This window comes from Salmo salar, chromosome ssa01 (genome assembly GCF_905237065.1).
Source record: "Salmo salar chromosome ssa01, Ssal_v3.1, whole genome shotgun sequence".
In the NCBI taxonomy this organism is placed as follows: domain Eukaryota; kingdom Metazoa; phylum Chordata; class Actinopteri; order Salmoniformes; family Salmonidae; genus Salmo; species Salmo salar.
Genome location: NC_059442.1, coordinates 46,288,023 through 46,301,910, shown reverse-complemented (window position 1 = coordinate 46,301,910; position 13,888 = coordinate 46,288,023). Strand labels below are relative to the sequence as shown.

Sequence of the window (13,888 nt, the reverse complement as noted above, 5' to 3'; positions counted from 1 at the left end):
GACCATGATAGTACGTTGGTGATGTAGACACCAAGGAACTTGAAACTCTCGACCCGCTCCACTACAGCGCCGTCGATGAGAATGGGGGCCTGTTGGGCCCACCTTTTCCTGAGGTCCACAATCAGCTCCTTTGTCTTGCTCCCATTGAGGGAGAGGTTGATGTCCTGGCACCACACTGCCAGGTCTCTGACCTCCCTATAGGCTGTCTCATTCAGGCCTACACTGTTGTGTCGGCAGCAAACTTAATGATGACGTTGGAGTCGTGTTTGGCCACGCAGTTGTGGGTGAACAGGGAGTACAGGAGGGGACTAATTACACACCCCAACAGATGTGTTGTTACCTACCCTTACCACCTGGGGGCGGCCCGTCAGGATGTTTAGGATCCAGTTGCAGAGGGAGGTGTTTAGTCCCAGGGTCCTTAGCTTAGTGATGAGCTTCGTGGGCACTATGGTGTTGAACGCTGAGCTGTGGTCAATGATCAGCATTCTCACTCATCCTTTTGTCCAGGTGGGAAAGGGCAGTGTGGAGTGCAATTGAGATTGCGTCACCTGTGGATCTGTTGGGGTGGTATGCAAATTGGAATGGGTCTAGGGTATCTGGGAGGATGCTGTTGATGCGAGCCATGACCGGCCTACGGGGCAGTAATCATTTAGGCAGGTTACCTTCGCTTCCTTGGGCACCGGGACTATGGTGGTCTGCTTGCAAAATGTTGGTATTACAGACTCCGTTAGGGAGAGGTTGAAAATGTCAGTGAAGACACATGCCAGTTGGTCCGCGCATGCTTTGAGTACACGTGCTGGTAATCCGTCTGGCCCCACGGCTTTGTGAAGATCTTGCTCACATCGGTTACCGAGCGCGTTATCACACAGTCTTCTAGAACAGCTAGTGCTTACATGCATGCTTCAGTGTTTCTTGCCTCGAAGCGAGCATAAAAGGCATTTAGCTCATCTGGTAGGCTCGCGTCACTGGGCAGCTCCGTGTCTGGGTTTCCCTTTCTACTCCGTAATAGTTTTCAAGCCCTGTCACATCCGATGAGCATCAGATCTGGTGTAGTAGGATTTAATCTTAATCCTGTATTGACGCTTTGCATGTTTGATGGTTCGTCTGAGGGCATAGCGGGATTTCTTATCAGCGTCCGGATTAGTGTCCTGCTCCTTGAAAGCGGCAGCTCTAGCCTTTAGCTCGACTTCGGATGTTGCCTGTAATCCATGGCTTCTGGTTGGGATATGTACGTACTGTCACTGGGGACGACATCGTCGATGCACTTATTGATGAAGCCGATGACTGAGGTGGTATTCTCCTCAATTCCTTACCTCCTTGCTTCATTTGCACTTACTGTATACAGATTCTTCTATTGTGTTATTGACCTTATGTTTTGCTTGTAAGCAAGAACCAGGAGGATAGAATTATGGTCAGATTTGCCAAATGGAGGGCAGGGGAGAGCTTTGTGTGCATCTCTGTGTGTGGAGTAAAGGTGGTTTAGAGTTTTTTTTCCTCTGGTTGCACATGTAACATGCCCGGGTGAAATGAGGTAAAACGGATTTAAGTTTGCCTGCATTAAAGTCCCCGGCCACTAGGAGCGCCGCTTCTGGATGAGCATTTTCTTGTTTGCTTATGGCCTTATGCAGTTGATTGAGTGCGGTCTGTTTGCCAGCATCGGTTTGTGGTGGTAAATTGACTGCTACGAATAATATAGATGAGAACTCTCTTGGTAGATAGTGTGGTCTGCAGCTTATCATAAGGAACTCTACCTCTGGCGAGCAATACCTCGAGACTTCTTTAATATTAGTTATTGACAAATAGACACACACCCCATCCCTTGTCTTACCAGACATAGCTTCTCTGTCCTGCCGGTGCATGGAAAATCCCGCCAGCTCTATATTATCCGTGTCGTTATTCAGCCACAACTCGGTGAAACATAAGATATTACAGTTTTTATGTGGCTGCTATGAGTGAATTGTGTTTTCGGGATAGGCGTGTATTCATTCCGCTGATTCTGTTGAAAAACGTTTCTTAAACGGAAGCAAACGGGGATGAACGTACCTGAATTTGTCCAATAGAAACTCTCGTTTGCAACTGTTGGACTAAAGATTACACATTAGATCAGCTAGGTGCTGGCAAGAGTGTGCAAGGTGGCATTGAATGTGTCACTGTCTCACATCTTGATTACGCACATTTTTCTATCGACCTGTGCATCTATGTTGTACATTTTCATTTGTACGCAAGGTTGTAGCAACTTCATGATGGTTATGGGGAAAATTTGAGTATCATGTAGTAAGTAGCCTAAACCTTTCGACATTGAGCTGGATGAATGGAATATGAATGACAGTCATCCAATATGCTGTAATAGAAATAAGACCATGCTCATAAAAAATACAAAAAACATCCTCCCTCATCTTAAACGGCACCGACCGGCACTGACATACATTCACGCTAGAGCAGACTAAAAGCTTTTCAATAAACTGCAAAGATGTGCTTTACCATCAGACAAATCCAGCAGCATGTTTGACAGTCTCACACACACACACACACACACACACACAGGTGCGCCATGCATACAAATCCCTGTGCCTCTGTCAGCCCTGGATGGTAGATCTAGTGGTTGTAAGTGCAATCATGAAGATCATTTGGTGATGAATATGCTCCTCTGATGCTGGCTTATGAAAGGATGAACAAGAAAGAGAGCGAGAGAGTGAAATAGAAAGAGAGAGAGAGAACCCACTCTCCTCCTCTCTTCCTTCCTTTGACCATAATGGAACCAATTTAGCAGTAATGAGTTGAGATCTGAGCCTGGCTTTGGACAGAATGTTAATTCTCCGCTTGTGTTATTTCTATTGGGGGCAATTTTTCCATGTTACACGCTGCCTTCATGTTAATTGTGTGTGTGTGTGTGTGTGTGTGTGTGTGTGTGTGTGTGTGTGTGTGTGTGTGTGTGTGTGTGTGTTAATCATGTGGTAGTCTCATAAAGTGCTGCTGTACTTCATTGGTATGCTAATGAGCAAGTGTTCCTTTGATGGGGATTGGCTGAGCTTTTTACTCTAAATACAGCGGAGAGGAGAGCTTGGTTAATGCATCAGGACGCTCTTGTCGTGCGCTTGTAAACACATGCACGTACACACACATACTCACACATTATCACTTATATATACACAACATACATACATACATACACACACACACACACACACACACACACACACACACACACACACACACGAATAGAGTAATAGCCGCCTTAATGCATCAGAATGATTGTGTCTTATCTTTCCCTCGCTTGCTCGTGCGCACACAGACACACACTCAGTCATGAATACTTTTCATTTCACAGGTTCTGTTTTTAGAGTTGAATTTTAAGTCTCACTATTTTAGATACTCTCAGTGAGAACTGGACTACTGGTGTATTTTTAAGGCCCTGTACTTTCTTTTCCCTCCAGATCCTGCTGCCAGACTTCCGGCTAAACTACTGTCGTCTGTGGCAGTCCCTGATTAAGGGGGACCTGAATGGGATCGAGAGGTACAGCCGACGCCTGGGTGCGGGGGACCTCTACCCTCTCTTCGCCTGTGTCCTCACTGCACGCTCCTGGACCTCTGTCAATGCAGGCATCGGCAACACCCCCGTCACACACTCTGAGGTACCCATTCTCACTCGTGTGTGTGCGCGCAACACACACACACACACACACACACGAGGTAGTGTAGACACACACACACTCCGAAGCTCTGTACACACGCACATGCTGACATACACACTCGTCACACTCTGAGGTACACACACAGTTCACACCATACACACAGAGGTAAACACATTTTTTTTAAATGGTGTATGTGTCTCTGTGTGCGTTCATGCATGCATGTGTGTGGGACCAGGACCAAGCAGGAGTGTGTCTATGGGTGGTAGAGTGCCATCTGTGGAGTGATTGGGATTGTTGTTATGCAACACAGGGACGGGTAACACACTAGTATGTACTGCCAGAATAGTACATGCATAATAATTATGATAGCAAAGCTATTTGCTATAATACTGTTTATCAGAACACAACAAACTAGAAGCTCTTAGCCCGGCAGATACCCAACATGTACAATCGCAACCTCCAAGGAGAGCACATTTATGACACCACATTGTGTTCTGTTTTGACTCGCTCGCTCGCTCGCTCTCTCACACACACACCCTCCATCCCCTCTTCCAGTCAGACTACAAGGGGATGTTTGTCAGTAGTCTGCTCTGGTGTAATTAAGTGTAATTATAAAGTCAGGTTGGCAACATACAGCTCTGACACGGGCAGAAAGGGAGCCGCCGGCTCATTAGCATAAGAAAGAGGCGATAAGAACATTGCATTGGAGCCACACGATAATAGGCCCTGTAAAAGGGAGGGAGAGATGGAGTTATAGAGGGAGTGGGAGTGGGAGAGAAAGGAGGGAGGGAGAGGGGAGGAAGAGAACATTTGATGGTGGTTTTTCAGTATGCACATTACAGGGCCTACTGTCTGAAAGCGGCATTACTTTTTACAGTTTCAAAACAAGCCTTTGACACATTACTGCGTGTGCCGCCAACTCAACTCAGATATTTCCCTTGAATCAACACCTTGTGTTAATTACTATTACAGGGCTCCAGACTAACATGTTCCCCTGTTGTCACTGGTGCCACTAACTTTTACGTATGGGGACACCAAATAATAATCTTATTAAGTGATTCATAGTGCTTTATTACGAAATAGAATAAAATACACCACTGAGGTATTCAAGAATTAAGTTGTTTTACTTAACACGTCCAAGCAGGAATACACGACTCAAGATATTTTGATGTGCAACCTAATCCAGTGATTGTCATGAATTTTGGGTTGTCAATTAGACTATATAGTTGCTGTATTTTACTGTCAAAATAGGACTCCAGCGTTTTTATTTGAAAAGAGATGAATTACGTACATCTTTATGTGCACTAACTAATATCATAGGCTAATTAATTTGGGGTTCAACAGCTGAGGAAGCGAAAACTTAAAGCACATTAACTAGATCGCTAACTCTAAGTATAGTGCTCACTTCTAGTGTCCATGTATTCATCCAACAGTGAATGTAATGACCTAAAAAAAAAGTTGCAGTTGTAGGCTACTACCCGTGAGACCTATAGACCTCGCAATGGCATTTCATATCTCAAAGCTATATGAAATATGCTGGTTGTAAAATAGTTGCTATTGAGCTAAATATTGAGTGTTGAGAAAAAAATGTAACTTGCAGAAAGCTGAGACCCTCCTCTCTTCGACAGGAATAAAGGGGTGAAGCTTCCAAAGCTTTGTTTTTCCCTCAATTGCATTTTGAAATGTTATACGATCAGACAATTTTTCTCTCGATAGGATGGGGGGGAGAGGAGAGTGGCTCGCTCATCACAGCAGCAGGCCCCAGCAAGGGCGCAGGGCAGACACTTTCATTACAGGAATAATGAGGATAATGCACTTTACTGTTATACTAAATCATGGTTTTAGCCACCCAAAAAATAGGACGTTTTGAGTGAGGTGACAATGTAGAATGTGCTCTCTACCTTTATAGGCACCCTTTCCGTTTTTTACGATCCATGACCTTGGCTGTCTAACTGATGACAGTGTCGGAGCAGGTGTCTGTGCTGATGCCACGTTTTTGTGTGAGCTCAGAATACCGGGCCGGCCCATCTTGGTAGGGAGGGCCTGCCGTTGCCCACTGATCAGCCAAAGGCTCATTATCGATTAGTATAATAAAGAAATAGTCCAAAAAAAGAAAAAAATCTGTACAGGCCCATGTGCCTCCTGCCACGTCACCTTTTTCAATGTTTTATTTTTATGTTAAAAAAATAACATTTTGTGTGTGCAAATTTCGACAAGCCCACCCAACAAAACAATTGTCCAGCCCATCTGGCATTTGCCAGAATTGTCAGATGGCCAAACCGCCTCTGGTTAAGTTGTCTACATTCGAAATGGAGCCGGAACACTACCACTGTCTGCGTTGTCAGTGTTAAAGATCAGTACTGATGTGTGTGGTTAGGAGGAGTTTGAGTGGCAGTTGACTAGAGTGTAGTTTCAAATACAGTTAGAGGTCACTCTATCTCTCACCTCTCTATCCCGTCTGTCTCTCTGTCCTGTCTGTCTGATGCTCTCATTACCATACTGATGAATTCATGCTGTTCACATCAATCTGCAATGTGCCTGTTGTCTTTCAATTAGACACTCTCTTAAATGTGTTGTTAGCTTTGGGTCACAGTTGGTTTTAGCATCAACTTTGTTTAGCTTTTCAATACAGTATCAGCAAAATATTTAACCAACAATGTTCTGTAATTTTACTGAAAAGCCTTTTACATTAGCAAATGAATCTGCTTGTCCTTGTGTGTTGACAGAGAGGCATGGGGAAAGTTGGTATATGTTGGTGTCTTTTTAAAGATTGTTGACATGACTAGCAAACTTATAAAATACAATCTTAGTGTTAGGCTTTCATAGGGCAATTCAGAGAAACCGATCATAATTTTGGCGTGCATAGAAAAGAGTCGTGCGTGCTCCACAATAGACAACCGTTGGCTCATTCTGTTCAGAACAACCCAGGGTATGACGCCATGTCATCTTGTAACTCTACATCAAACATGGTGATCCAAAACGTTGACATGAGTTTTATGATATGGAAATATGACACGTTTGGACTCACAGGAGTTTGGCTTGCTTGTATGACATCAAAGCTGTATTTATTATAACCCTCAACGGCTCATCTTTCAAAATACATCAAGTCCTCTTAATTTACAGCACTTCCCTCACTCAGACATCAAAAAATTTGCAAAAGTTGCCTAATTAGCGGGAGGGATTGGGGCAACTTCTTGTCGGGTCTCTTGCAGCTTTAAAGCTAATATCCTGGTATTCTACACATTTTGCCATGAGGCAGAGAGAACTTTACAGTTTTAAAGCTTACATTACAGTGCATAAGAAGAAGTATTGAGTTGTAAAATGGACGATTGTTGGAGAAACGTTACTGTGGATACAAATATCCATGTGAGCCTCCCAGGCCCATGTTGCCCAGGTTTAAGAACATAAATTGTAGATTAATAATATTACATTGTCTTATATTACACCCTCTAAACTTATTCCACAGATCTCTTGGCCAACATGTGGTTAATATGTTAGTAATATTCATACACTTATGAAATGTAATATACAGTACCAATCAAAAGTTTGCACACACCTACTCATTCAAGGGTCTTTCTTTATTTTTACTATTTTCTACATTGTAGAATAATAGTGAAGACATCAACATTATGAAATAACACATGGAATCATGTAGTAACCAAAAAATTGTTAAACAAATCAAAATATATTTAATATTTTAGATTCTTCAAAGTAGCCACCCTTGGCCTTGATGACAGCTTTGCATATATATAATATTTTGAGATCTGGCTGCGGACACCCTGCAGTACCTCCGCTGACCCACTTTGAAACCCCCTGGTGTAGCGCACTGTACACTCTGGAGAGAGGAGAGAATAAAACATTAATAATATTTAAACTTTATTTAAGTAGGCAAGTCAGTTAAGAACAAATTCTTATTTACAATGACGGCCTAGGAACAGTGGGTTAACTGCCTTGTTCAGGGGCAGGACGACAGATTTTTACCTTGCCAGCGCGGGGATTCGTTCTAGCAACCTTTCGGTTACTGGCCCAACGCTCTAACCACTAGGCTACCCAAGGGAGGAGTGAGATCGGAAAGGAAAGGGAAGGGGAGAGGAGGTAAGAATAGAGAATTTGGGGAGAGGAGAGTAATGATGATGAGGAGAGAAGAGGAGGGGAAGGGAAGGTTGAGGGAAGAGAGAGATCAGCGCACCTAGCTGGAGTGTTGTTGTGCATTTAACATCAGATCCCATCTGAAAGCTCAACATGTTGAACGTTAGGACATAGTAGTTATTCAGTACTTCAATTGAGCCTTCCTATCTGAGAGAGAACAGATAAGAGCTCTGTTATAGCCACTAAATGTGTGTGTGTCTCAATAATAAGCCTGGGTTCATTGCTGTGGCTTTTCTACCAGGGCTGAGTGGGACGCATAATTACAGAGGCAGGGAGAGACTGATGGAGAGCGAGCTTTCATCAGAGGAAGGGAGGGAGAGAAAGAAAGGGGCAGAGAGAAAGGCAGGATCGATAGTAGGAGAGGTAGGAGAGGAGTGGAGATTGAGGATGGATAAATGAAAGAGGGAGAAAAAAAAGAGAGAGAAAAAATGGGCAGACTCTCTCTTGTGGTATTTTTCTCTGTTCCATCTCTCCCTATGGCCCTGGCTCTATGTACCCAACTCTGTCTGATTGGCTGTCTTTCCTCATCTGTAAAAGTGAGTTCCTATGCAAATGCTTTTAGGCTTGGGCGATATATGTTTATACCGTATACCGGGGTATTTCAAAATACAGACGGTAGATTTTCAATACCGTTAATATACACACACACACACACACACACACACTACCGTTCAAAAGTTTGGGATCACTTAGAAATGTCCTTGTTTTGGAAAGTAAAGCAATTTTTGTCCATTAAAATATCATACTTTTTTTAAATAATATGTTTATTGTTTTCCAATAAAAACATATATTTTTTAAAGACAGCGACACAAACATTGACATTCATTGTACTGTTGAATGGGATGGCCAATTTAAAGGACAAAACTTAACTCACACATACACAAAATAAAACTAAATCCTATTAGGTGGTACATGTATAAGAAGACAGCATATAGTCATTACAAGCAGTGTAGTTCAGCCCAATATAAATACTGAGTGGAGTACAGCACAGAGTAGCAGCAGATGATCAAACCAGTTATGAAGCAGGACTAGACCATTTATCCAGTATCGGCTGCCATATTTTGTAAAACATTGGACTTCTATTGGAGCTATTGTATTGAATCTTTTCCATATGTATTACATTCCCTAAATCCCATAACCACATTTCAAAGGTAGGTACAGTCTCCCAAATTCCAAAATTGCAATATGAGCCTTTTGGCTAATAGAATGCAAAGAGAGACAGCCTTCCCTTCCTGGTTATTCCCATCAACTGTACCAAACAGAGCGATCAATGGGTCTGGGGCTATAACACTATCGAAGGCTTTAGATAAGTTATCAAAAATGAGAGCCCAGTAAGCATGTAACTTAGGACATGTCCAAAATAAGTGGGTCATCGTCCCCTCATCCTGCTTGCACCTCTCACACAGTGGTGAGGTGTCCGGGGAATATTTTATGCAGTTTCAGTTTTGAGTAATGTAAGCTGTGTATCACCTTAAACTGAACAAGGTTGTGTCTGGCATTCACTGAACTGTGGTTTATATTCCTGAGAGCTTCTACCCAGTCCTCATCTGAGATTTCTGAACCAAGTTCTTGTTCCCAAGCCCTTTTAAATAGTGTCTGTGGATACCTCCGTGGGCCTGTAGCACATCATACAGTCTAGAGACCGACCCTTTTGAATGGGGTTTGACAAGGATCAGGCTCTCTAATGTAGGATTATTTGGCTTAATGCCACGCTGTGGATATGTGTCCTTAAGAAATTCCTGATTTGGGGGTATCTGAAAAAATGTGTTGCTGGCATGGTAAATTTACCCTGTAATTGTTGAAATGAAGCCAACTAACCATCCATGTATAAGTTACCAATTGTTGTGAGCCCCTTCTCCCTCCACTGTGAAAACACCCTATCATCCAATGCAGGGTGGAAAGCATGATTCAGGCAAATCGGGCATTCAATGTATACAGTGGGTATGTTAAGAAAATACCTAATCTGTTTCCAGATCCTAAGAGTATGACAAATGACTGGATTAGAGTCATAAGTGGCTTTTTTCACATATGCTGGACTATTAACAAGTGCAGGGAGTGAGGAATGTTGACAGGAGGCCTGCTCAATCAAAAGCCATGAAGGCATATTATTCTGTCGCATCCCAGGTAAACTTTCCCTCCAGAAAGACACACTGTTCAGATTAGCAGCCCAATAATACAGTTTAAAGTGAGGAAGGCCAAAGCCCCCCTCTATCTTGTACTTGCATAAATGCTTATTTGAAATTCTGGCTGCCTTGTTATCCCATAAAAATTGAATTACTATTGAATCCAGTTTCTTAAAATAGCTTTGTGGTATGAAATTGGGTAGACATTGGAATAGGTAAAGAAACCTGGGTAGGACAACCATTTTAGCGTTTATAAGACCAACCAAGGAGATAGGCAGAGTTTTCCAAAAATCTATATTTTGTTTAAGCTGATAAATGATCATGTTCCAATTCGCTTTCAATAGCTGATCAAGTTCTCTTGTCATTACAATGCTAAGGCTTGTGAACTTGTCCATCACTGTTCTAAATGTGGTAGATTGCAGAAATGGCATATCCACAGGCCGTGCTACTGGCATCAATTTGCTTTGTTGCCAGTTCATCTTGTTGCCAGAGAAGGAGCCGAATATATTTTTCAAGTTAAGTAAGGGGGAATAGAAGTTTTAACCTTGGATAAAAACTAAATAACATTGTCTGCATATAGGGAAATTTTGTGCTGCATGTCTTTTTTATTTTAACCGGAGCTATATCGGCACATGCACGAATGAGAGTAGCAAGGGGTTCCATGGCTATAGCGAAGAGAGCAGGCGAAATAGGGCACCCCTGTCGGCAGCCCTTGAACAGGCGGAATGACTTTCCAAACCTGAAATGATCCAAAACCGACATCATATACTTCCACTCAATCTGATCAAACGCCTTCTCTGCGTCAAGAGCAATTACCACTGCCTCAACTTTATGATCATGATATATTACGTTGAAAAGGCGTCTCAAATTGTAGTATATATGTCGGCCCGGGATAAAACCTGTCTGGTCAGTGTGTAGGATGTCAGACATATATTTTTTTAATCGGTTTGCCAATATCTTTGTCAACACCTTATTTTCTATGGGGAGTAATGACACTGGGTGATAAGACGACATATGTATTAAATCTCTATCTTTTTTCAAGATCAGTGCTATTGTAGACTCAGATACAGTGTTTGCGGGAGTTTGGCATTTTCTTTGGAATGTTTAAACATTCGCAACATAAGTGGAGCTAGACTGGCGCAGTACTTCTTATAGAATTCTAATACATATCCATCGGGCCCAGGGGCCTTGCTGTTTTGAAATTGTGCCATCGCTGTGTTCATTTCCTGTAAAGTTATCCCAGGATCGAGTGCAGCAGCTGCCTCCCTGTCTAGTTTAGGAAGTTCACATTCAGTGAGAAAGTGTTCCATAGTTTGTGGATCAGTAGCATCGCATTTTGATTGATATATCCCTGAATAAAACCGTGCAAAGCATTTATTAATATCCCGCGGATCTGTTACTATTTTACCCTTCTTGTCTTTTATTTTGTGAATAGCTCTAGATGCCTGTACATGCCTTAGCTGTCTTGCTAATAATTTATGTGGTTTGTCACCCAGTTCAAAATAACTTTGTTACGTTCTAGCAAGTAAAGAGCCCATCCGTTTCGAAAGGATGGTATTGTATTCATATTTCAACTTTGATCTTCTCAAGTACTGTATTCGAGGAATTCGTCCTAAAAACGTTCTCCTGTTCACCTAACTCTCTTTCAATTTCTCTCAGCCTAGTATTGACGCGTTTTTTCCTCTCTGATGTATAAGAAATAATGTAACCTCTAATCACAGCTTTTAAGTGATTCCCAAAGGGTGGTGGAGTTAGCGCAGAGGAAAAAGGCAATCTGCTCCTTCAAATACTGACAAAAAGTCTCATCTTTCAACAAGTATGCGTCTAAGCGCCACGGTCGCCGACCTGTAGACATATATTGTCAAGTTTCAACACAATGGACAGAGGATGGTGGTCCGTAATTAGAATAGGGTGATGGGTAACTGACGCAGCTGCTGAAATTAGTTTGGAGTCCAACAAAAAATTGTCAATTCTGGAATATGATTTATGAACTGACGGAAAGAAAGAATAATCCCTATCTGTTGGGTGCGTCCGTCTCCAAATAACGACAATGTTAAGGTTTGTCAACAATGTATTTAGACAGACACTGGCATTTGATTGTTGAAGTGACCTTGATAGCTGTTTATCTAAAAGAGGATCTAACGTACAGTTAATGTCGCCTCCAACTTGTATCCGAGATATTTGGTATGGCCTTAAATACCCTTTGAAAAAATAATGGATCGTCGAAGTTGGGTCCATATAAATTGACCGCAATAATATACCGACCATTAGGATCTGAAATCGAGGATGAGTAAACAAAATGAATGTTTTTCCTTATCAGGATTGCTACCGCTCTCACTTTTGCATCAAAATGAGACTGGTATATCTGACCGATCCAGCCAACTCGTAGCTTGGCCTGAGCCGAGCGTTTTAATATGATTTTCTTGAAGAAGCACTATGTCAGCGCCCAGTGATTTAAGATGAGAAAAAACCTTAGCTCGTTCCTTGACATGCCCTAAGCCATTACAGTTCCAGCTGACTATCTTTATTCCACCAGATCTACTCTGTGCTTGGTCACTATGTGGCATTTCTTATTTTAGAGCAAGTTGTTGCTGGCATACAAAACCCAAAAGAAAAACGTCCCACCATGCGGGAGCTTGTCATGCCACCTCTATTAAATGTGAACATAAAACACAGACCCCATCCCCCCTTCCGTCCCATTACTGAGTGACCTCCCCAAACGAAGCACTCGTTGACCAACACACAAACCTTAGTTCAAGCTGTATGTCTAGACACCCTAACTCATCATCTATAGATGCTCCGCATATAAACTAATATTAAATAACACTCACGTTAAGGGGTGAGTGGCGCTAAACAATGCTATATAAGCCATAACATCTCACCCATCATATAAGTCCCAATGTCTGATCTTCTAATCGAAAAGACATAGGCAGGAAATTCAAACACATTCCTGGCCTGTATTTAGCTGGTTGACACTGTCGTTCTGTATCCTCAGCAAGGGAGCTTGCTTGACAAGAACAGATTGGCCTCTTTTGGGTTGTCAAACGTACGTGTTGATCCCTCGACTGTCACCTTAAACCGGGCTGAGAAGAGGAATCCAAATCAGATGTTGGCCACCCTGCGTTTCTTGCGTAACTCAGTATGTAAAAAAAAATATGAAATGTATGCATTCACTACTGTAAGTCGCTCTGGATAAGAGCGTCTGCTAAATGACTAAAATGTAAATGTAAAATGTTATGTACTCCTTGTCCAATCATACTCTTTCCGTTGGTTCCTCACCTCCAAAGTAAGATCTGGCTAGAATTTGTATTTATTTATTTCACCTTTATTTAACCAGGTAGGCTAATTGACAAGTTGTCATTTGCAACTGCGACCCGGCCAAGATAAAGCAAAGCAGTTCGACACATACAACAACACAGAGTTACACATGGAATAAACAAACATACAATCAATAATACAGTAGAAAAATCTATATACAGCATGTGCAAATGAGGTAGGATAAGGGAGGTAAGGCAATAAATAGGCCATGGTGGCAGAGTAATTACAATATAGCAATTAAACACTGGAATGGTAGAATGTGCAGAAGATGAATGTGCAAGAAGATATACCGGGGTGCAAAGGAGCAAGATAAATAAATAAATAAATAAATACAGTATGGGGATGAGGTAGATTGGATGGGCTAATTACAGATGAGCTATGTACAGGTGCAGTGATCTGTGAGCTGCTCTGACAGCTGGTGCTTAAAGCTCGATTGGAAAGACACCCTGGCTCCGTTGTAGTTAAGGGGGAACTTTTGACTAGCCAGCTTGAGGATGAGATCCCTGGTCTGGGGATAGTGCAGCGGTGCAATGAATGGTCTTGGAAGCGCCCTTGGCCGGCTTCGTTGCCTGATTTGTGTGCGCAGTCGATCAGGATGGCCGTTTTGAAGTGTACACTCCCCAGCAATGCCTGTATCAGCTCCGAGACAAATTCAGTGGGTTTCCC

General features: G+C 42.4%; 1 protein-coding gene across 2 annotated transcripts in view; it reads left to right on the top strand.

Moving 5' to 3' along the window:
* The window catches only part of adck1 (aarF domain containing kinase 1), a 177,016-nt gene that overhangs the window by 135,864 nt on the left and 27,264 nt on the right, over positions 1-13,888 (top strand). For both annotated transcript variants that reach the window (XM_014196121.2, XM_045718532.1), the window contains one exon: positions 3,435-3,632. In XM_014196121.2, coding sequence (XP_014051596.1) covers positions 3,435-3,632 — 198 coding nt within the window. The remainder of the gene's footprint in view (positions 1-3,434; positions 3,633-13,888) is intronic.